General features: G+C 40.8%; 1 protein-coding gene across 1 annotated transcript; it reads right to left on the bottom strand.

Moving 5' to 3' along the window:
• Window positions 1–811: 811 nt before the first annotated feature.
• On the bottom strand, window positions 812–21890 carry MS4A4A (membrane spanning 4-domains A4A). The gene is made up of 8 exons (XM_058662241.1): window positions 21679–21890; window positions 19709–19777; window positions 17458–17617; window positions 14635–14763; window positions 12287–12343; window positions 7731–7889; window positions 2891–2992; window positions 812–1085 (listed from the first exon to the last, which is right to left on the bottom strand). The coding sequence occupies exons 1-8, from the start codon at window positions 21888–21890 to the stop codon at window positions 963–965; spliced, it is 1011 nt and encodes a 336-aa protein (XP_058518224.1). The 3' UTR covers window positions 812–962.
• Window positions 21891–22989: the final 1099 nt, after the last annotated feature.

Genomic DNA, 22989 nt, shown 5'->3' with positions numbered 1-22989 from the left:
TTTGTGTCCTATTTGATTTACTTCCTACCCATTTCCCTGCTTGTGACCTGGGATAGGCAGTGGAGGATCGCCTAAGACCTTGGGATCCTATGCCAGTGTGGGAGACTTAGAGAAGACTCCTGTCTCCTGGCATCGGATTGGCTCAGCTCCAGCCATTGTGGTCACTTGGGAAGTGAACAGAGGATCTTTCTGTGTTTCCTCTCTCTGTAGATCTGCCTTTCCAATAAAAATAGATGTATCTTTAAAAAAGAGAGAGAAAAGAAAGAAATTACAAACAAATGATGGTTAAAGTGAGAAAAAGTAAACTTTAAGTACTGAACAAAAATAATAACAACACACTTCAATTAAACATTACATAAGCCAGAAGACAATTAAAAGACATCATGAAAGGAAAAAAAGTTAATGAAAAATCCATATGCTGTGAAATATCCATCAAGAATCAGTGCAAAAATAAAATGGTTGTAGACAATAAACAAATAATCTCCAACTATGTAATGCCAAAAAATTTCACAGCAATGAATGTTAAACAGAGTTCTTCAGGTTAAAGAAAGACAATATCTGATGAAAAATGTGTGTAACTCCTAACAATTTAAAAATACTGGAACAAATGACTCTAGTGTAAGTTTGGAACAGAAGGTCAGTATGCTAAATGAATTGTATTTATGAATATTAAAAATAACAAAAGCTAGTCTGCACAGCTGCATCTCAATGATAGCTTTCGCATTTCCCCTTCCAAATCCTCTTTGAAAACATCTTTACATAATGACTTAAACATGGATTTTTTTTTCAATTTCTGAGGACTCATTTAGAGTTTGATCCATTTATTTAATTTTTGATAATGTGATAAAGAGCCAGAAAATTGAATCAGTGAATTCTAGGGGGCAAAATGATAGTGGTTCTGAACGTAGTTGACATGTGTGTCCAAGCTGGATTCTAGCACTTTTCCAAGTGGAATTCTTTCATTACAATCGGGGTAGGTACTCTGAAATATTTCTCTGTTGAGCTGTCGGTGGCACCAAATCTTTAAGTGGTGCAGGGGATGCCATCTCTGCCATGTTAGAGTTTGCCGGCATAATGAATACAACCTGTGAAATCAAGCAGAATTCCATAGGTGAGTCACCCAGGAAACCTCAGAATTTCCCATTTTTGCCCACCTGATGTCATTGTTAAGAGTTGATTTTTTTTTCATTTTTTTAATTCAAACTTAAAGATGAAGATGGTGGTATTCCTCAGGAATTCTTTATATCAAGCCAGAACTACTAAATACATTTGAATAATAGCTCTTTGCAATGATATATGGTTACTGCTGACTTTTGAAAGTAGACTAATCTGACATGCGGAAGTTACCCAAGAAGTTGGGTAAGTGGACATATTATACAAAACACAGAGTTCTTCCAAACAAGGTTGCTTAGGCTGACGACAATGGCATATCCAAATCAGGATTTTTTATAACCATGAATAAACTTTGCAGAAACCATACCATCTCAGAATGGCAGGTATCATCATGCAATTAACAAAATACTGAACCTTGAATCACAACTGTAGTGTGGAATGAAATGGAGGGAGGAGGTGGGGTGATAAAGACACAAGAAAGATAGAAACTTATATATGTCACAAAGCCACCCATGTTCTGAATTCACATCAGGAGTTCAACGGGAGCAAAATTTCCCACCTCTAATGGCTCTTGAAAGAGAAGGGACTCCAGACCTAAATGTTACAGATTCAAGGTTACTAAGGAATTTTCTACTATGCTCAAATCCTTCACATCATGGAAATAAAATGCTTCACTCAATGTAATTATAAAATCATTCTAAGAACTACAAAATGTTAAAAAAAACTTTTAGGATTTTATAAGACAAAACCCATTATTCAAGTTAATGCAATTTATTCTCCATTTCTATTACACATGGAAGGGCCCTGGGGGTATGGCATGTGATTTTTGCCTGGAAATCCTAAAAGAAAACAAAGAGGCCCAGAAGGATGGAGAAAAAGCACCATAAAACACAATTGTACCAAGCAAATATTTGCTTAATATTTAGCTGCAGATTTTGTCTGTTTCTGGGTGAGCAGATGCTGGGATTTTCCTAGCTATGTCCTCACTCTAGAATCCTCAGAATGTACACATGTCCTGTTGTTCCTTATCTCTTCTCTGCTTCAGTCTCACACTTCCCTGTCTATGGATGTGGTGTTAGTACACTCAGAGAATGAGTGGGTTTTGCTCAAAGTAAAAGAGACAATTACAACCCTAGCATTTCTTCAGTAGCCTTGGGAAGATGGCCACAGTAGAATGATGGAGCAATATTTGGCACTGTTTTAGACTTAGCCATTGATGAAGAATACTCTGATTTATATTGAGTGTGCTCTTTAAGGGAACAGGAATACGGAAGAAGCTTCCATTAGCTGTATGGTAGACAGTGAAGGCACACTATTGTGACTTCCTCCAGTTGAGTCTGAGTGGGAACTGTGATGGAATGTTGTTCTCACGACATCAGATACCTGTCACTGGAATTTGAATTTATCGAAGGGAATGTTACTGTGCATGGATCCAGCTCAACCAAGTGAACTCTTTCAAAGAGCTGAGATGTTCATTGTCCTGCTGTCCTCTAAGAGGAAGTGTGCTGTCCGGCATTCTAGAACTGAGGGAAAGTAGTTCCACTACGTTAACTGGGAGAAGATCAGAAGTGTCGGATGAGACCACAGCCCCAGCGAATTCCTTAGCTCAAGTCTGGTAAGGCATGTAATAGAGGACCTAAAAAAGGCAGTACTCAGACCCTAAGAGTAAGGAGCCAGAGGTAATTAACAAGCTGGTTTTTAAGCCTTTAATATTGTACAATTGATTGCATGTCAACAGAAAATTACTACACACGTTCTAATGAAGAGCCGTACTCACCCCACCAGGATTACAGCAGGTTACTTTGCATCCAAAGGCAGAGAGGGACACTGCAATGCATAACTCGAGAACATTTAGAACGAGTGCCATACCATCCATTCCCTTGGAACAAATTTAAAAAGTTACATAAACAACACAGAAGACCAGTTCTAAATGCTGACAACTGATTAGTAAGATGAAAATAGGAAACAAGCACTGTCAGAAAACTTAAATGCAGCAAAACTAATTTTTTTTGCCCCAGGCCCACTACTTCAAGTGTTACAGTAGACAGAGAATATGGATGTTCTTGAAAACGGTGGAGGCAGGAGCAGGCAGCTGGCACAGTGGAGGCAGGAGCAGGCAGCTGGCACAGTGGAGGCAGGAGCAGGCAGCTGGCACAGTGGTGAAAACACCACTTGAGACATTCACGCCTCATACCACAGTGCCTGGTTCAAGTCCCAGCTCCACTCCTGATGCCAGTTTCTTCATAAATATGCACCCTAAAAGGCAGAAGGTGATGTCCCAAGTAGTGAGATCCCAGACTGGCTTCTGGGATCCTGGCTTCAGCCTAGCTCTGGACTGGCTGCTGTGGATATTTGAAGAGTGAACCAGCAGATAGCAGGTATGTGTGTGTGTCTTTTAAATGAACAAATGAGCAAATACAATAATTCTCTTAAAAATATGAAAGTAGTGGAGGTGTAATTGCAAAGTTAATCACCATCATAACCCTAGATGAGTGCTAAAAATTTCCATATGTATTAACATACTGACATAGTAAATGGTTATATTAAAATGGTCTTCTGTGAAGACATACATTCTAATCCCTAGAACCTGTGACTGTGTCCAGTTACAAGGCAATGAAGATTAAGTTTGCAGATAGGATTACAGATGCATATTAGCTGATACGGACCAATTATCCCAGGTTACTTGCTGGGCCCAGTATAAGGTCAGCATCTTTGTAAGTGGAGACAGGAGGTAGAAGAGTCACACTTACAGAGAAACCTGAACGTGCTACACTATTTCCTTCTGAGCTAGAACCCAAAGCACATAGATCCCTACAAGTCAGGATAAGTAAAAGACTGGTTTTTGTGTACAGTCCCAGAAAGGCATGCATGGCTGATAATACCTTCATCTCAAACTTCTAATCTCCAGGAAGAAAAGATAATTAATAAGCATTATTTCAAGGCAATTTAAACCAGTAGGAAGAAACTCATGCAACAATGAACACTTCCTTAGTTAAACACTAACTCATCTCACAAGAGAACTGGTTTCGGCCCAGAACAATGGCCTAGTGGCTAAATCCTTATCTTGTGTGCTCTGGAATCCATGTGGGTGCTGGTTCATGTCCCAGCTGCTCTGCCTCCCACCCATCTCCCTGCTTGTGGCCTGGAAAAGCAGTAAAAGATGGCCCAAATCCTTGGGACCCTATAGCCAAGGTGGGAGACCCAAAATAGGCTCTGGGCTCCTTGGGTTAAGATTGGCTCAGCTTGGGCATTGCAGCCACTTGGAAGATCTTTCTGTCTCTCCTTTCTGTGGACCTGCCTTTCAATAAAAATAAATCTAACAAAAAAAAACTGGCTTTAGGTCTAGCTATTGGTCAAAACATGTGCAGAAATTTGAAAAACACTGGGCAACATAATTGTTTCTAATAGTCTCCTCTATTATTGCCTTGGATTCTTTTTCCCCTAAAGATTTATTTTTATTTGAAAGGCAGAGTTAAAGAGAAAAGGAGGAACACAGAAAGAAAATATTTCCACTCACTAGTTTACTTCCCAAATGGCCACAACAACTAGAGTTGGGCCGGCTGGATGCCAAGAGATAAGAGATCCTTTCTGGTGCCCTACATGAGTGCAGCTGATGCCTCAGGAGGACAGGGTTGGCCCCACTTTGGATGCTTTAGTATAAATATTCCCTCTTTCTCTCTGTAATTAGAGATAGTTACTCTATCATAGTATAGATCGGTAAGAGCTCTGAGTCAGTGAGTGTCACAGTAGGTAAACTCACTGCCTATAGTACCGGCATCTCAAATGGGTACCAGTTCAGGTCCTGGTTACTCCACTTCAAATCCAGCTCCCTGCTATTGCACTGCGAAAAGCAGGGAAGACAGTCCAAGTACTTGGGTCCCTGCCACCCACATGGCTTTGGCCTAGCCTAGCGTTAGCCATTGCATCTGTCTGAGGAGTCAAGCAGTGCATTGAAGATATCTCTTTTTTTTTTTTCTGTATCCTCCTCTCTCTGTGCAGCTCTGATTTTCAAATAAATATATAAATCTTTTGAAAAATGAAGATCTCAAGACACAAGAGGCACAGACTCAGTGAATCTTGATAATATTTACATTCAATATTCAAAGTCTACTCATACCTTCAACAGATTCAGACACAGAGCAGTGGGTAAAAAAGATAATCTACATATCTTCAGGGATATTACCATCTAGAGGGGTAGACCAAGAGTTGTAAAGCTTTCTGTAATGTGCCAGATCATGTGTATGTTCGGTTTAGCAGAGTGTAAGGTCTCTGACATAAATATTCAACTCTGCCACTGTATCACAAAAACAGCCACACGTGATATGGGAACAACTGGGCTAGGGCATATTTCAATAAAATGTCAGAAACAGGCTAGAGTTCTACCAAGGGACCAGGTTTATATTTATAGCTATATACATATATATGCATACTATTGTGTTTATGTTCATACTAACATGTATACATATAAACATAGTATTATTCTTTAGAGTTAAATGAATCAATCTTTCTAATTCAAGTGCAGCTGTTCACTGGCAATTTTATATGGTTCTGGCTAAGGACTCTGGTAGCTTGTTTTCTAACCATTCCTTTCTATAAAGAACTCCTGTTTTTTCCTGTTTACAATTTTATGCTTTGTAATGTTTTAAGCTTTTCCTCCAAAAATAACTGGAGCTTCTTGAAGATAGGGAACGTCTGTCCCTTTTATGTCTCCCAGTATGCCTATTCCTGGATTGGGCATAAAGTAAGGAGCTGGAGATCTGTGCACTGATTGGAGAGGTGCCCAAGTAGGAACGGACAGACGAACTGCTGCAGATCCCGGGAAGTCTTTAAAAAGGCATGTTGTGATGAGCAGAGCCAGGGAAAAACCCGCATAACTGATAGAAATGCATGATGCCCTCTGAGAGAAGGTGATTGAGGTAAATGAAGTACAAGCTATATAATTCTCAGAGCCTCTTATTGAAAACAATGATTAATCCTAGGAGGACAGCGGTACAGCATTTCATTCCAGGGGAGAGCTACTGACAATGCATTTTACATGCCCATAAACCAGCTCCAGATGTAGTCCTGATTATTGTAGTCTTAAATGAAATCTAAATGAGTTTAGAAATGGAAAGTAAGGTACTTGTTCAGGACAAATATTTAGAAAACCAGTAAATAATAGGGGTGTTAGGGGTATGAAATTCTAGAATCTAACCTTTCTTTTGTTGATTTCTGAATGATCTTTTAAGCTTGCTAAATTATATGTAGGAGCTTTATTTGTTTTTGGTGGATAGAAAAATTATAACTATGTACTATAAGAATTATTAGAGATCTTAAGGGGAGTAAATTAGTTTAGCAAAGACTCTGAAGGGATTATTTTTATGTGATTACACAAATAAAGCACTCAAAATCTGTGTAGGGTTATCTGGGAATGAGTTAAGCGAAATGTGTTTGATTCTGCATAATACGTTAGTGACAGTATTGAATTTTCATATTTAGGTGTAGGAAAGAGACTAAAAATGGAGAAAATAAAAGGAAACAGTGTTTTTTTTAAGAAGGGCCAATATGGTTTTTAATAGAAAATATTTTTAAAAATTATTCATTTGAAAGGCAGAGAGACAGAGGAGAGAAAACCAGAGAGACATAGACAGAATGAGAGAAAGATTTTTTTTCTGTCTCCAGATGGTGCCAATGGCCAAATCTGGGTCAGGTCAAACCCAGGAGCCAGAAACTCCATTCGGGTCTCCCGTATGAGTAGAAGGGGCCACCTTCTGCTGTCTTCCCAAGTACAGTAGCAGGAAGGGCGATTGGAAACAGAGAAGCCAGGACTTGAACCCATGCTCCAATATGGAATATCAGGATTGCAAGTGGTAGCCAAACCCATTGCACCAAAATGCTGGCCCAACAGTAAACATTCAGTTGTGCATTTTAGTCAAACCATGATGTGCTGATAAAGCTTCCTTCTTGCATTTACACTAAGACCTAAAACTTCAAGAGGTTTTACTGCTTGAAAATACTAAGCCTTAGCTTGCAGACTAAAACATATCTACTTGAGGGCAATTTGTATTTTAACAGAGTGCCAAAATACGGAATGGAGGTTGGAAATTTTCCGGTGCCTGAATATTGAAGATAAAAACAATTGGTATGGATAGAACATCCTTGAAAGCACGGTGGGTTACCTACCACTGTGGTAAGATAATAATCAAAATAATAGTCCTTTGTTCTTAGGGAATCAAGTAACTCCATGAGGCTCCACCAGGAAGCCCTGATGGATATTTAAGGGTTGATCTGTGTACTCCACTTTTAGAGTGGGTAACTGTACGTAGTGATCAGTGTCTTAAAATTAAACAGGAAAAAAGAAATAAAATGTGCAGCACAGTAACAGTTAACCAGTAGCTGTCCCGTTAACTGTGAGTGCTTTCCCATGTTACCTCTGCACACACAGCAGAGGAACTGAAAGAGGTAGGAGATGTGAACCTGACTCCTAACCAGACTCTATTTCTCAATCTCTTCCAATTGCTCAAGGCAATTCAACAGTAAGGCAAGGTTGATTGTTGCTTTTTTTTTTTTTTGCTAGAGCAAGCCCTCCCTACACTTGATTTCCCTGGTAGTATCCAATAGAGGTAAGAAATACTCACCATTAAAATGTAAAAGCTCATGAGGCAAGTATCATCTTTCCCATTAAAGACACAATAATTATATCGGAATGAATAAAAAGCCAAGCTCAGGGCGCTGATTATGATTCCTATTGCAGCCAGGACAGAGCTGCTGATGTTCAGCCCCAGGCTACTTTGTACCTGTGAGGAAATGCAAATTAATTAAGAAATCCAGTCATAAGGCCAGATAGATCTCCATCAACTGCTTTACACCCACCTTTTGTTTCCTAGCACATTACGTCCACTAAATCAGAATCTTGATTACTGTGGAAGTCCTAACTTGTCTCTTTCCTTACAGTAGATTCAATTCTCATCTTTTGTCAAAACACAAACATGATTCTCTTGCTCCTTAGCTTAAATTTTGCAGATGACTCCCCTGGGCACATATGACAAGTTTCAGGTATGCTTACAAGGCTACCAGTTACACATTGACTGCACGGCTCTGTTGGTGTCCACTTTTTGCAAGACCCTGCTTGCTCTCTCATGATTTTCAAAATGTTCTCTGTCCCTCTTGCCCGTATACCTATTACATATCCCCTCTCTGCTGAATACACATTCTGATTTCATGTGTGAAGTAAAGGTAGCTTTTGATAAAATCTCAGATAGCTCAAGAAAGTATGAGATGTTCATTGTGTTACTATAGCACAAAGATTTTTGAGGGGTGGTGAAGCTGGAGCAGATTCCAGAGAAAAAGGCTGCGGGAGATCTAGGAAGGCCTTACTAACCATTCTCCAGAGTTTGATGCTTACATTATGAGCAAACAAAGCTCAGATATGATCTCTAATCAGAAAAATATTTGTTGAAATCTTTTTAAAAATTATTTTTGATAATGTTTACATAGTGGTTTAAGGTAGGAAGGGTCAAAGACTATGGGAAAGCAGGTAAAACCACTATTTCCACACCTTCTTTATGTTACTCTATATCTGGGGTGGGGGCAGGGGAGAGACAAGAGGAGAAGCCACACTCAGCCTCCCAACTGCCCCAATACCCAGGGATGGGGAATAGCCACCTGATGTCATCCCAGGCTTCCCATTGTGGAGCATGTTCTGAAGGTTCTGTTAAAGTGGTTTTAATAGTTCTGACATGCTGTCTAGCTTGCAAATCTGAAGAGCAAATCCTTCCAAGATCCATTGGCTGACATGGTCCACCCCAGAGAATTTTTCCATTCACGCAGAAATTTGCTGTCAAGCTTTACTGGGGTAGTTGACCAATTTGTTCTGCCTTCCTTCCTCTGCTAAGGTACCAGATGTCCTCCTCGGGCTCTAAGGGACTGCCTAACCCTCCATGGCATCTGCGTATGCTGTCCAATGCATCATCTTTAGCAACTGAGGTGGCCCCGTTCAGACACATGCACTCCCTGGTCAGATCACAGTCTTGCCACTCTCTCCGTAGTTGGATTTCTGAGTCCAGAAAACTTATCTGAAGTGATCCCAGACTTGACTTTCATGTGTTCCTGCCAGTACAGAACTCAGCTCATTCTGCCACCCACATGAGCCTACACACACAGTGACAGTTGCAATTGCTAGGTCAGATCTATCTTCAGCCCCATCTCTTACTCAAACTAGTGGGTGCTACAGCCCTGCCCAACACAGCCTGGCCCCAAATACCCCATTTGAAGCTGCAACCTAGTCAGAGCAACCTCCAACAACCCCACTGGGCTGGTGCCCAGCCTGGTTTCTGTGTCTGCCAACATGTACAGTGGACTGGTTTGGTCTGTGCTACATCCTTTTCAGCTCTCATATACATCACTGGGTGTTGAAGCCTAACTCAACCCAACCAACTCCACCCTCCAGCCCTCACTCATGCCAGTGCATGCTACCACCTGACTAGGCAGGCCTGCCCCCAGTCTTGGTGCTCATGCTCACCAGTGGGAGTTGCAGTCCATCAGAGATGTGCCTACAGTTGACCTACTGGATCCACTTCCTACTCTGGATCTTACACTCTCCAGGTGGTTCTATTTCAACAGGAATTGCCGCCGGTCCCAGCACTTGCCAGCTGATGCTGCAGCAAAGCCCAACCAGCCTACTCTTACTCTGACTCATGCATGCACTAGTGGATATGGTAGCATAGCTCAGCCTGGTTCTCCCTCTAACCCAGTTCACAGGCAACCCAGTAGGTGTTGTAGCCCTGCCCTGCCTGGTCTGCCCCCCGTCTCATCTCTTATGCTCACCAGCAGGAGCAGTGGCCCAGCAGGGGTGTCCTCACATCTTCCTTCTTGGGCTTACACCCACCCCCAGGTCACATGTATGCTGGCGGGTACTGCGGCCTGGTCTGGCATTGTCTGTGACACCTTGGCATATGCCGGTGGGTGCTGTAGCCTGGCCTGGCCCCATCTGCCTCCAGTTCCAGCTCATGCTGGTGGGTACTCCTGCCTAACCCAGACTGGCAGAAATCTGGTGTTTTGTCTTGTATCAGTTTTATGCAAAAATAATTGGCTTAGACATTAATTGTTGGTTTATAGATTATATCGCATTATCTTATTGCATTGGATACAGGTTGTTAGAGATTGCACTAATATTACAATATACAGGTACTATCTTACAAATTGTCATCTTTTCATCTCAGATTAAGGCAAACATGTGGTATTTAACCTTTTGGGATTGGTTCATTTCTCTTAGCATGATGGATTCCAGTCAGGCCCATTTGGCCACAAAGAACTGCATTTCATTTTTTTAATAGCTGAGTAGTATTCCATAGAGTAGATGAACCATAGCTTTCTTATCCAGTCTTCTATTGATGGGCATTTTGGTTGCTTCCAGGTTTTTGCGATTGTAGATTGTGCTGCTATGAACATAGGCGTGCATGTTGGTTCCTTGTGTAGGAGATGTTTTGGATATATCCCTAGGAGTGCTATTGCTGGATCATATGGTGTGTTGATTTTCAGCTGTTTGAGTATTCGCCAAACTGATTCCCATAGAGGCTGTACAAGTCTGCAGTCCCACCAGCAGTGGAGAAGGGTTCCCTTTTCCCCACATCCTCACCAGCAAGTGTTGGTGGTATTATGTATGTGTGCCATCCTTACTGGAGTTAGGTGGTACCTCATTGTTGTCTTCATTTGGATTTCCCTTATTGCCAGGGAACTTGAGCATTTTTTCATATGCTTGTTTGCCATTTGGGTTTGTTTTTTTGTGAAATGTCTGCCCATTTCCCGTGCCCATTTCTTGAGCAGTTTGTTTGTTCTGGTGTTTTGGTTTCTCTGGAGATCTTTGTATATTCTGGAGATCAGCCCTCTATCTCCTATGTAATGTGCAAAAATCTCCCATTCTGTAGGTTTTTTTTTTAAAGAATTATTTTTATTACAAAGTCAGATATACAGAGAGGAGGAGAGACAGAGAGGAAGATCTTCCACCCGATGATTCACTCCCCAAGTGAGCCGCAACGGCCCGATGCAGCACCGATCCGAAGCCAGGAGCCTGGAACCTCTTCCAGGTCTTCCAGGTCTCCCATGCGGGTGCAGTGTCCCAAATCCTTGGGCAGTCCTCGACTGCTTTCCCAGGCAACAAGCAGGGAGCTGGATGGGAAGTGGAGCTGCCGGGATTAGAACCGGCGCCCATATGGGATCCCGGCGCGTTTAAGGCGAGGACTTCAGCCGCTAGGCCACGCCGCCGGGCCCATCTGTAGGTTGTTTTTTATTGAATATTTTCTACTTGTTGGATTCTGTATTTTATTCCCTGGAAGATTAAGTCTTTGTATATAAATGGAGATTATCACAAAAACTAAAGAAAAGAAGGACAATGGAATATATAATGTGTTTAAAATTCTAAGTATGAGAGCCTGGCATGATAGTTTAGTAGATAAATCTTTGCCATGCATCTGCCGGGATCCCATATGAGCACTAATTAGTGCTCCATTTTCCATCCAGCTCCCTGCTTATTACCTAGGAAGGCAGTAGGGGATGGCCCAAAGTCTTGGGACCCTGTAACCCTGTGGGAGACCCCGAAGAAGCTGCTGGCTCCTGGATTTGGATCAGCTCAGCTCTAGTCATTGTGGCTACTTGGAGAGTGAAACAGCAGATGGAAGATCTTTCTCTCTCTACTGCTTCTCTCCTTTCCAATAAAAAATAAAATAAATCTTAAAAAAAAATAATTGGCTTAAGAGCCAATATTCAAAATTTGCCTACTTAAGTCATAACTCATTGTTCATTAATTGCAAACTCATGCTTCATTTTTGATATTAAACGTAACTATCAGTAAAATCCTGTGCCACACCAACTAGGAGTTGTTGCCACAGGCTAGACCCCATATTTCAAGGTTTGTCTAACTGATTCACTTAGCATTGTTTCTCAGGTATTTTCTGTGTCTTCATTAAAGATGTCCTTAGCAACTATCTTGTCAAAATGTTCAGTTTCACATCAGAAATTCCACCAATAGCTAATTGTTGATCACAGTTTTTGAAAGACATATCTTACTAAATAAGACAGTCTTTTCTTCATTTTTTTTAAATCAAAGATTTAAGATTTTGTAATTTCTCAGGATATATATTTGACCAAACCCTTCCTTTTTTGGTATGAAATGAAAACAAAAGGAATTATCACTCACCAGACCTTTGGTAGTTCTAGTTCCTGCTGCAACTGAGAAGGATCCTGAGAAAATAAACTAGTCATGATGAAAAAAAAAATTCAGGTTTCAAACTTTAAACAAATATTAGAAGTTACAACTTATTAAAATGTATTCCTAAATTAGATAGATACGTTTCACAAACCAATTGTCTTAAAAGGAAACTGTCACGTGGGAGACCTGTCTGGAGTCCTAGGCTCCTGACGTTGCCTGGCCCGACTCTCACTCTCACGGCCGTCTGGGGAGTGAAATAGCAGAAGGAAGATCTCTGTCTCTCTCCCTCTCTCTGTAACTCTCCTTCTCAAAAATAAATATCTAAATAAATTTTAAAAGAAAAATCAAGATGAGTTTATATGCTGTTATGTACTAGTCTGGATATATTAATAAACTCCACAAGATAAATACTTACATAGATAAATTACTGACATTTAAGAATGGATAAATTATATTATAAAAATCTGAGAATATAGGTAAAATCTTCTATAGAGTTTTAAATAAATAAACATATTGCTATAGTTGGCAGGTCAAAGTAGCTCATGGAAAACACATATCCTGAAAAGGCTATGTATGGACTAAAAATTTTTTGCGTCAGAATGAACTTATCTCTTTAATGTCGATTTTCTATGGAACTTATTGAAGTGCTCTCATATGTAGTAGGTATCTTACAACAATAAACATAAAAGGAATGGAAAAGAAATGTAGCAATAAGGCTTCAGAATGTTCCAAAAGCACACACAAAAAAAGAAGTCACTGAGAGGAGTGGGTGATCCTCAAAGTAATGAGATAAGCTAAGGATTAAGACAATCCCTAAAGGAATTTCACCTGAAAGAAATGTAGGAAATTTTATTATTCAGGTATCTCTGTAGTTACTGTTCCATGATCACAAGAGTGTACTTGAGACTATAGTTGTGGTATGTCCAAGCTAATGAAAGGATAATATTGTGGAATTCTGCTAAAAGCCATGTGACTGTCCTAGAGACTAAAGGGGCCAAAAATATGGGCAATCTGATTGGTTCTTAGTATAAATATTAGCACTGCATAAGAAAAAAGAGGCACTTTACAGGGAAGATCAGGATATAAGACTGAAAAGAAAGATAAAGGAGAGCAACAATAAAGTATTTAAACAATTAATTCACATTTCATAAAGTGGGACAGCTACAACAATCTGAATGGCTATTCAGTTGGGAAGCACAGCCCCTGCAGTTTTGGTAAACTGTTGAATAGGCCTTACAAAATGAACTGCAAAGTTTTATTTGCTATGTGCTCTTGGAAAAAAGGAAGATAGAAGCAGAAAACAGGAATGGCTAGCTGTGTGTAGTTCTGATACTATGTTCACTGTTTGTTGTGTTCTGATTCCTATACAAAAAACAGATGTAGAGCAAATTACATAACTTCATATATTCCAATTTATTCATCCATAAAGTGAAGATAATAATAAATCTTCCCTCAGAAGTCTGTGGGGAGTTGGAAGCGTAAATGCACATTTAAAACATGCGGTAGTATGCCCTAAATCATAGCAGGATTTTAATAAAATTCATTATTGTTGCTCATGACACTAGACATATAAATTGTGTAACTTCCCAGAAGAGTACAAGATTTGCTGTTCCTCAAATTTTGTACTTCTGCTGAAACCAGAGAGCGAGTGCAAAAAGTCAGCTTTATAATGAACTCTGAACTATCACATTCTGTTTTCTGTACAGATGGAAATCCCACAATCCTTCACTCAGTTCCTTGATTCTAACAGTGTGCAAATTTTATATTCCCCATCAGCAGATCAAAATTGGCATTTTTCTAGGCAACTGACATTTTAAATTTGTTGAGAAACTCCTGTGTTTTATTTTGAGGGAAGATTTTTTAAAACTTTATTTACATTTCAATCCTAACACTAATATCCATTAATTTAATTAAACCTAGTTTAATCTGTTATTGATCTTCTTAAGTGGAATTTATCTAATGGTAATTCAATTTTCTAGGATAACCATTTGCTGACATTTGATGTGGTACACACTGTATACCACCTATATAGCAGCCTAGTCACACACCTTGCTAATAGCACCCTCATTTCATAAACTTCAAAGGTGAACCCTTCCCAGTCATGTTGGTTAGCCTCATAAACAGTTGCTTTGACATTGTGCATAAAGGACATCTATGAACAATGAAATGTGCCTTAAATATGATTTGCCAGTAATTCTTGGTGAGTTTCTTATACTAACAAATTAACTAACCTTGGAAGGAACCAGCCCGGACAGAGTTAGGATTGGGTTCCAAAGTTCAGACTATTAGCAACTCTTTGCACTGTTTCCAACTGTATCAGAAAATATTCTACTCACCATCACTGACCCCCAAAGTGGGTAACACAGGTATGTTGACAGGGGACGTGGTTGCCACAAGGGAAATGTGACACTCATCATTGTTATTCCAATGCTCAAATTCATCACAGCAATCATGATCTGCACAACCTAGAAATGGTGACAAAAACACAGAGTGATTAGCCTCCACCAAAATGAGGCCCAAGCTACCCCCTTCCAGTCACTAAGCATGCCCAATTCTCCATCTTCTATACAATCAGAACACTTTTGTGATATTCTCCTCCCAAGTATTTTTGTTTTTCTTGTTAAGAACTCTTGACATACTAACATTGAAGGTATCTGTTTGGGTAACTCTGATTGCCTCAGTAACTCCAAGGATACAGAGTATGCCAGAAACTGGCTCAGGAGCCTTTCTGACAACTGTGATGCCCAAGCACTTCTCTCCTCTGTCAATGCTCAGACTGGAAAGACCTAAGAATTAGAATGTAATTATTATAGGCATGAGAAATAATCCAAATAAATTGGGTATATGAGAAAAAAAAGTAAATATGTCATTTTCTTGGGACCTGAGACCTTTGGACACATGGGCTAACAGAGCAATCTTAAGACAGGGGAGTTGGAATACAATTTTCCCATGGTTGAAGAATGATCCAATGAAAAGCAAATGCAAACATTTCAGGGTTTTCTTGCCTTCACAGGCCCAGAGACCTTAAGACTAGCTAAAGACAGAAGACTTCAGCTAGTGAGCTCATGGGCTCCCTGCCCAGGGCTAAAGCATGTTTCTTCTCCTTTCTGTTAGTGTCCTGAGGTCACTGAAGCCATGATGCAAGCGTGCTCAGGTAGGTTGATGTTTCCACTCTTTAAGGAGCAAGCAGCAGGCCTCCATGGCATCCACATGGTGTTAATGTTTCAGCTGCAGAGAATACAAGAGCTGTGGGGTCATGGCAGCCACCACCAAGCTTGCAGATGGGAGCTTGAGAGGTTATGTTGAACTCTGGTACAGTGATGGGGCAGCTGCAGATCCTCCACTAGGACTCCACTGAAGCAACACCAGAGGGGCCACTGGAGACCCCAAAAGCAAGCTAACAGCAGCAGCATGCAGCCCAACCCTGGAAAAGTCAGGCATCAGTGCCACCTGTGAGCCCAGCCACAACCGGTACAGCTCACCAAAACTGTAAGGGCAAGCCTGGCCAAAGCCTTGCTTCCCTTACCTCCTGCAACAGCAAATGCTTTAAGACAGAATCATCTGTCCTCCCGGGTTTTGAAATTGCTGGAGGACTGTGGCCACTTTCTTTCAGCTTATGCCTGGAAGTGCATAGCCCCTCACTGTCCTGCCATTGTATCTGGAGGAGCATGTAGTGTGAGCATGGGCATGTGTGTATTTTACAATGTAGTACATAGTGCTTGCTTTGTGTCTGAGATGAAATCCTGTTCATGGGCTTGTGAGTGATGTTGACTAAAAGGGAAGAAACTTGGCCTGACAAGTAAGGAGCAAGTGCGCTTTGTAGTGTGAGGACGTGAACCTTAGAGGCCAGAGCTGGAGGCTTCCGTTTAGGGTTGATTTGATCTTCAGAGGTTCATGTGCTAGAGCTTGGCACTGAGTGTGCTGAGGTAGTGGCTGTTTACAGTCGGTGCTTAGCAGTTGGCAACTGTGTCAGGAGAGCACTGCCTGCTGCTTCTGCAAATTGGATCTGAGTTTTTGAAAACAGCTTGTTATACATCAGGGCTGCGCAGATTTGCCTTGATGTTCCGGGTCACCTTTCTGTGCCCAGTGTTGTTTCCACTTCTCTGCTGTATTGTGACACAGCCCCAGATCCCATCACTGGTACACAGGCACCATACCATTTGGATTCTCCAGACACATGAATCAGGAAATTAAATAATCCTTGGGTATTTGAATGTAGCAAAACCAAATGCTACGGTCCCATCAGTTGTGTTAACTCAATGAGTTGAAAACTTTAGTCCACCCAAAACCTGGACATGGCTACATGCAGTGACTTTATTAAGACTGCCAAGGTTTGGAAGATATTGCTTTGTAGCTGGTCACACAAATAAACGGTCATACCTTCAGGCAATAGAGCACTATTTGTGATAAATAAATGAGCTATCAAGCCATGGAGAATAACGGAGTAAATTTGATGTGTATTAAAGTAGTTTATCTGAAAGGGATACAGGTTGCATAATATCCAGTGGTGTGATTTTCTGGAAAAGGCACACAAAGGACTGCCAGTTGGAGGTACTCAGAGCATATATACTTTTTCAATCCTCAAACTATCTGCCTTTAAAAAGGTATCAAAAAGGATAGTGACAATATAGGCCCATCAGCCATTAGGAAGATCTGTTAGGAGGACATAAGCTAATAAATTCATATCATTTTCTTCTATACCTTATTAAATGCAATTATTTTGCCTGAATCACATTTTATTATTTTGAAATACAGCTAAATTGGAGCAAGATGTCATCAAATATTGTGATTTTTAAAAATTTTTACTATACTTTCTTTTTCCTATGTTTACCATGTCATGATACATCTATACTTCAGAAAGTTAAGCTTATAACATGAAATGAATGACTATGGTATTATAATCACTTGGGGACAAATAATACAAGGGGATTATATGAAGGGAAAAGGGGGAGGGTGAAGGATGAACGCCTATGCTTGTACATTTGTAACACGGAAAAATTAATTCATTTAAGAAATGATAGGATCTGAAAAAAACCAAATTGTGATGATCCTAGATGTAGTTAATGGATGTACTGTGGGCTAGTGGGACGTGTAGCACTACTTTAGATCAGTTCCAGGTTTATACCACCACCAATCTCCCAGATCCCGAAATGACTTACCCCAAGGATTTTGGGTTCCCCCTTCAGGAACTTTTCTGGCATCCCATTCCACATATATGAACTTAGAGTGGTTTTGTGTCCTGGCTGGGGCACAGCAGGGCCAGTCTCTGCTACGGTTTGCTCCATTCCTTGTGTAACTGCCACGGCAGTAGATCTGTTCCTAGAATAGGAAATGTAATTGAGGATGAGGCTCTGGAGATGATGAGAGTCCGTGCGATTTTGAGGTGGGCTTCTTCCTCAGGTCACACTATGATTTATGTTTTCTTCTTATATCACTGTAGCTTTTAAAGACCAGGCATGACAGAGAAGTAGATTAAGTGCCATGTGATTCTAAGGTGCTAGAAAGTTTTGATATGAGGGAAATGTGAACAGAACTGAGAATAAGTGCTGGACCCTCAGATTAGCGAAGTTTCTTCAAATTCACGTTCTGGTCTGCACAGATTTTATCTCGATCCCTTTTACTGCACATACCCTTGTTACAGCCTTTCCTCATAGGGAAACAAACAAAACCAGCAATCAACCGGTCAGAACATCTGCATCACTACCGATTGCAATGTATTTTGTAGTTTCCCCTTCTTAACCGGGGTACTTTGTCAGAGCGACAAACTCCCATTTTTAACCTCACTGAATACAACTTACTTTTATATTCTCTGCTACAAAGAGGCATTAGTGATGCTTTAAACACAGCATCCCTAATCTGTATCTCCTATCCTGTTAGAGAACTTTAAACTTTCCAAAGCCCAGCAAAAATCCATAAAATATTATTTTTTCTGAGACTTTAATACTTTTGAGCCACTTTCTCTGCTCAAAATGTATGCCAAGGGGAAAAAATTCAGGTTTCTCCAGAGAGGATTTGATCTCATGTTTGTCTTTAATTGATGAGAACTACATTATTAACTATTCATCATAAAACTGATGGCAATCAGAAGGCAATTCAGCTTTACATGACCAATAATTTTGGATATGGCCATCATCTTGCAGTGCCTTTTTCAGCCAGTGGACTCATGCTACACTGCACCATGCTCCCTGGCCCGGACAACAGCATGAGCCTGAAACTCCTGGAGACTTGCTGCTATCGTGTCTGGCCTCAAAGAGCCTGGAATATAGAGATACCCCACCATGTCAGGCTCACCAGTGTGTGGTATCCCATTCCACAAAGCCCAGGTACCATCATAGCCTGTTACTTTTAGGACCCAAATTATAGCTGATAACTGTTCCCCAAAGTCTAAACCTCCAGAAGACCACTTTTTCCCCAGTCATACTGATGCTAGGCACCTCTCCTCCATACCCCATTTCTCACTACCCCGGCATGGTCAAGAAGTCACGGCTCCCTCCCTCGTGAGCCCAAGCTTCTGGGTTGCCTTAAGAGTGTCACATCCCATCTTTGTGCAGAATCTTCATCTAATCACACCACAGTGAGTGAACCTGCACCTCAAGTCCCCAGATGTCCTAAGAGCTTTGCAAGAGTCTCCCTCTGCCTACTGGGCTCCAACCTTCCGATGGATCAGCATCATTGTCTTCTGTCTCCCTCTTAACCTTCATGGGTCAGTCACCAAGGACTGAAAATAGAGTGACCCAAGAGGTCAGTACCTCCTTCTTGGGAAAGTTTATAAATTAGAATAGAGACCCGGTAGGGAACAACTATCTCCAAAGTTCTTTCTGACCCTAAGATGCTTCTTTGGGTGTTTTTCATGTGAGTGCTTCCCCATGAGCAGCTTCAGTTTATGGTTTGGGTTTGCTGTGAATGCTTAAGATTGTTGCAGAACTAGGTCAGGCCTCAGTCTACCCTGAAACCAGTCTCACTGTATGAGACCTGGAGGTCTTTACCCTACACCATCTGCATCAAATATTTCATGAGGCAAATCCTGCCTTGAATGTTGAATTAAAAAAAAAATAGTATATTGGAGAGAGAAAAGAAAGACACCAGAATAAAGCGGGTCTTAAGAGTTTGAAGTAGTCAAAAGTTTGAAGTACTGCTTTCTGCATTTGTGTTTTGCCCCTGGGATTTATTACACAGAGGTCACTGAGTAACCTTATGCTCAGCCATGGACCTTCGGAGCCTCTGCCTGCCCTCGAGCATGTCAGCACTTCCACAGACACGTAAAATGAAGCTCAAACACCACAGCCAGCATACTAGCTGGTCCCAGAGGACGTGGCTTCTCCTTTCCTCATTCCACTCTCACCGGTTCCAGAACTAGGAAATGAAAAGCCGGCAGTCCCAAAGTCCAGGAAGGCAAGTTGTTGGACCTACCTTTCTTCCAGCCTGCAATGTCCACTGTGTGTCCGATGAGTTCCTGGGTCTAGGAGAGTGTTCCAGGCTCTTTGTCCAGATACAATCAGCTCCCCTCAATCCACACTTTTCTGCATGCTTCTGCTAGTGGCGTTTTCACGTTCCAGCTGCTGTGCTGCGAAGTGAAATTAGTTCCTTTTTTGTGTGTGTCAGAAAGTGCTAACTAATTTTCTGTCTCTAGTACGGCTGTGAATTTCTATTGTGAAAATTGCTGATAAAGTAGTGACTGCCTCCTGCAGTCTTTCATAGGAAAATAATAGTGGTGATTTCTGTGCCAAACTCTGATCAAAAGCCTTTATATACACAAGCTAATTTAATAGCATCTAAGAAGCCTTATAAAAAGCCCCTTTTCTCAGTTTTGTGCATTTTCAGGTCATCCTTTTCCTCCTAGACATGTATGTCTTAGCATTTTACACACAACCTAAAAATTTCATCAATGGAAATTCGCAGTGAATGCATAGTAACAACTAGCACATCACCTTGTGCATGCAAAGAAACACTTACTATAATGGGAAGAACCTGGCCTTCAACTAAGACAAAATCCCTTGAGCCTCAGATTCCTCATTTGTAAAATCAAAACAATATACACCTTAGATGGAGTAGTCTTCTCAGTCCATTTTCTATTTCAGTGACAAGATGCCTGAGGCTGTATGACTTCCAAATGAAAAGGGATTATTTAACACATACGTTGGAGAACCAAGAGCATGTTGCCAGCATCTGCTGGCTTCAAGGAGTGCTTGCTGACAAAATCATAGCATGGCTGGTGACACTATGGTGGGGGCACGTGAAAGAAAGACTTCCTTTCACATGGCAAGACCAGAATCAGTGTGCAGAGAGGGAAGCATCTTGTTCCTTTTATAACAACCCAATCTTGAGGGAACTAATTGGAGTCTCACAAGAACCATCTTAATCCCCATCTTAATTCCCGTGTGTCCTAGTTGTCTCCTGCTGCACAACCACGTCTAGAAGTTTTCACCAATTCAACACAGTCACACTGAAGACCAAGCCTACAATAAAAAAATTACCACAAGAGACAAAGCACATGTCAACCACAGCATTGATCGATTTTGACTTCTTCAGTATTTTCTTGGAAAAAAAAAAACCTGCTATGAATATAGCAACATTCTATGCACTGCAGATAAAGGCAGCCAACTCGTTCTCTGCCCATAAGGAGTTACTAGACTCTTGTGAAGCACAGGAAAGTGAGGATATTCTAACCGAAGATAGATGGTTCTCTGAGGATAAATTCAAGAGGAGCTCACAGGGAGATCAGTGAGCCTGGTCAGGCACATCTAACTGGAGATTACGAATGAACAAGAGACACATAAATGGAAGGCATGTTCAAGTACAGCAAAAACTCCAAAATTAGCAGAAAGAAGAAAATCCATAGAAGTAGGGAGATCATAGGAAGTAAAAAAAAAAAAAAAACAACTTAAGAGTTTATGAGTTAGAACAGAAAAGGAGTAGAGAAAAATAATAGGTCATTCAGGGTCCCAGTCTATCTGCAAGTTGCCTCAGTCATCTGTTAGAACCGAAATTTATTCCTCACAGATCTAGAGATTGGGATGTCTAAGATAAGGCATCCAAAATTCTCATGAGATCTTCCTTTAGAGACAGCAGCTTTCTCATTGTGTCCTCACGTGGGCGAGGGGAGGCAGGAAGCAAGCCCTCATGTCTCTTGTTTGAAGGACACTAATTCCAGTTGCAAGGGTGCCCACCCTGATGACAGAAAGTGCACCTCCTAATGTCATCACTTTGGAGGTTAGGACTTCCATACTGGAAACTGGAACACACAAAAATTAAGTATTCAGAAATTAAGGACTCAGAACTTCATGAGTTATGGGAATTTATGAAAGTCGCAACTTAGTGAATGTGCCACTGAGATTCAAGGCAAATTCTTTCAGCTCTGAGCCCCTGGACAATCATGTTACCTGTTTCCAAATGCAATGGTGGTAATGGTACTGATACTTTGTTTTGAGACTTCTGTTGCCAAGTAAACTAGCTCATTGTTCTTAATTTTGGCCCTCTGTATGCTCTCCCTCATCTCATCTTCTGAGCCCTTCCCAGAATCTCCCACAATGCTCTTTTTTTTATAGCATAATTGGTATTTTCTGGCTTCCTTCTCCAAATTCTCATAACCCATACCCATATCCCAGTTCCAAAGCCATTTCCACATTTTCAGGTGCTTGTTACTGGTGACATGATCAAGACTCAGTCCCAACCTTATGTGTTAGTCTGTCTATGTGTTAGTCTATCACCAATACTACAATAGCACAGACTGGAGCAGCTGTAACCAGGAGGTTTGTTTTAGCTCACCATTCTGATCCAAGGCCAGAAGTCAACAGATGAGAGTGATCTGCTAGTAGGGCAGCCCAGGTCATACTGTGGCACAAGATGGAGGTTAAATGAGAACATTCCTTTTGATCTCTCTCTTTTCTTGAAAAGCCACCAGAGCTCAGTTTGCCAAATCATAACCAGTTCCGAAGGCCCCTACCTCCTAGTATCATACAAGTTTCACTCTTGTAACATCTCAAAGTAGGGGGGGGGTTAAGTGCCAACATTCATATTCTTGGTGGCAGGGCTAGAGCAGGGTTATGCAATGAGGAGGGGCGGTCACGCTTAAGCCTTCAAACCATAGCACGGTAATGACTGATCACTACCTCGTATATACAGATTGCTCAACATTTTTGGCTGAGCATAGACTTCTCACTGAATAATTCAGAAAAACAAGATCCCAAGAACTAGACATGTTCATTGATTTTACACAGAAAGATGTGGTTGGTTTCATCAATATCCTTTCTCCAAAAGTAAGTGGTTAATTTTTACTTTTGTGCGTATTTACATATCCATGAATGAAATATTTTTATATTGGCATTAATTTCTGGTTTTATATATATTGTCTACTAACCTCCTACTATTGAAGACACTAGACTAAGTCCTACAACCAGCACTTTTAGCCCACCAGAATATTTTCTTTTGTCCTCAATGTCCCAGCATAGTTTTATCCAAATTTGTAGGTAGATCAACATACAGTGTTTATCTAATTTTGATTAGTTCATTGTAAGTGTTCTGATGAGCTTCCTTTTTGATCCTCCATTTCTCCTTGAGTTAATAATTGCCGTGTTTCTTCGATATGCTTGTTTCCTACATCACAGATGTAAATCTCCAAGTGTCTACAAATTCAGAGGGTAATCGATTTATTTTTTTTCAAGATTTATTTATTTTTAGGAAAGGCAGATATG

The sequence above is a fragment of the Ochotona princeps genome, chromosome 4 (assembly GCF_030435755.1).
Source record: "Ochotona princeps isolate mOchPri1 chromosome 4, mOchPri1.hap1, whole genome shotgun sequence".
Lineage (NCBI taxonomy): Eukaryota > Metazoa > Chordata > Mammalia > Lagomorpha > Ochotonidae > Ochotona > Ochotona princeps.
The sequence above is the reverse complement of the archived record's forward strand: the minus strand, read 5'-3'. Positions and strand labels throughout refer to the sequence as shown.

What these genes read in the sequence shown, in the direction of transcription:
- MS4A4A (XM_058662241.1), bottom strand. Translation starts at nt 21,890, where the DNA reads ATGGGTTATGAGAATTTGGAGAAGGAAGCCAGAAAATACCAATTATGC. An exon ending in CATTGCAGGCTGGAAGAAAG is followed by an intron (nt 17,618 to 19,708) that starts GTAGGTCCAACA and finishes TTCCTATTCTAG; the next exon opens with GAACAGATCTACTGCCGTGG. An exon ending in CACTTTGGGGGTCAGTGATG is followed by an intron (nt 12,344 to 14,634) that starts GTGAGTAGAATA and finishes CATCATGACTAG; the next exon opens with TTTATTTTCTCAGGATCCTT.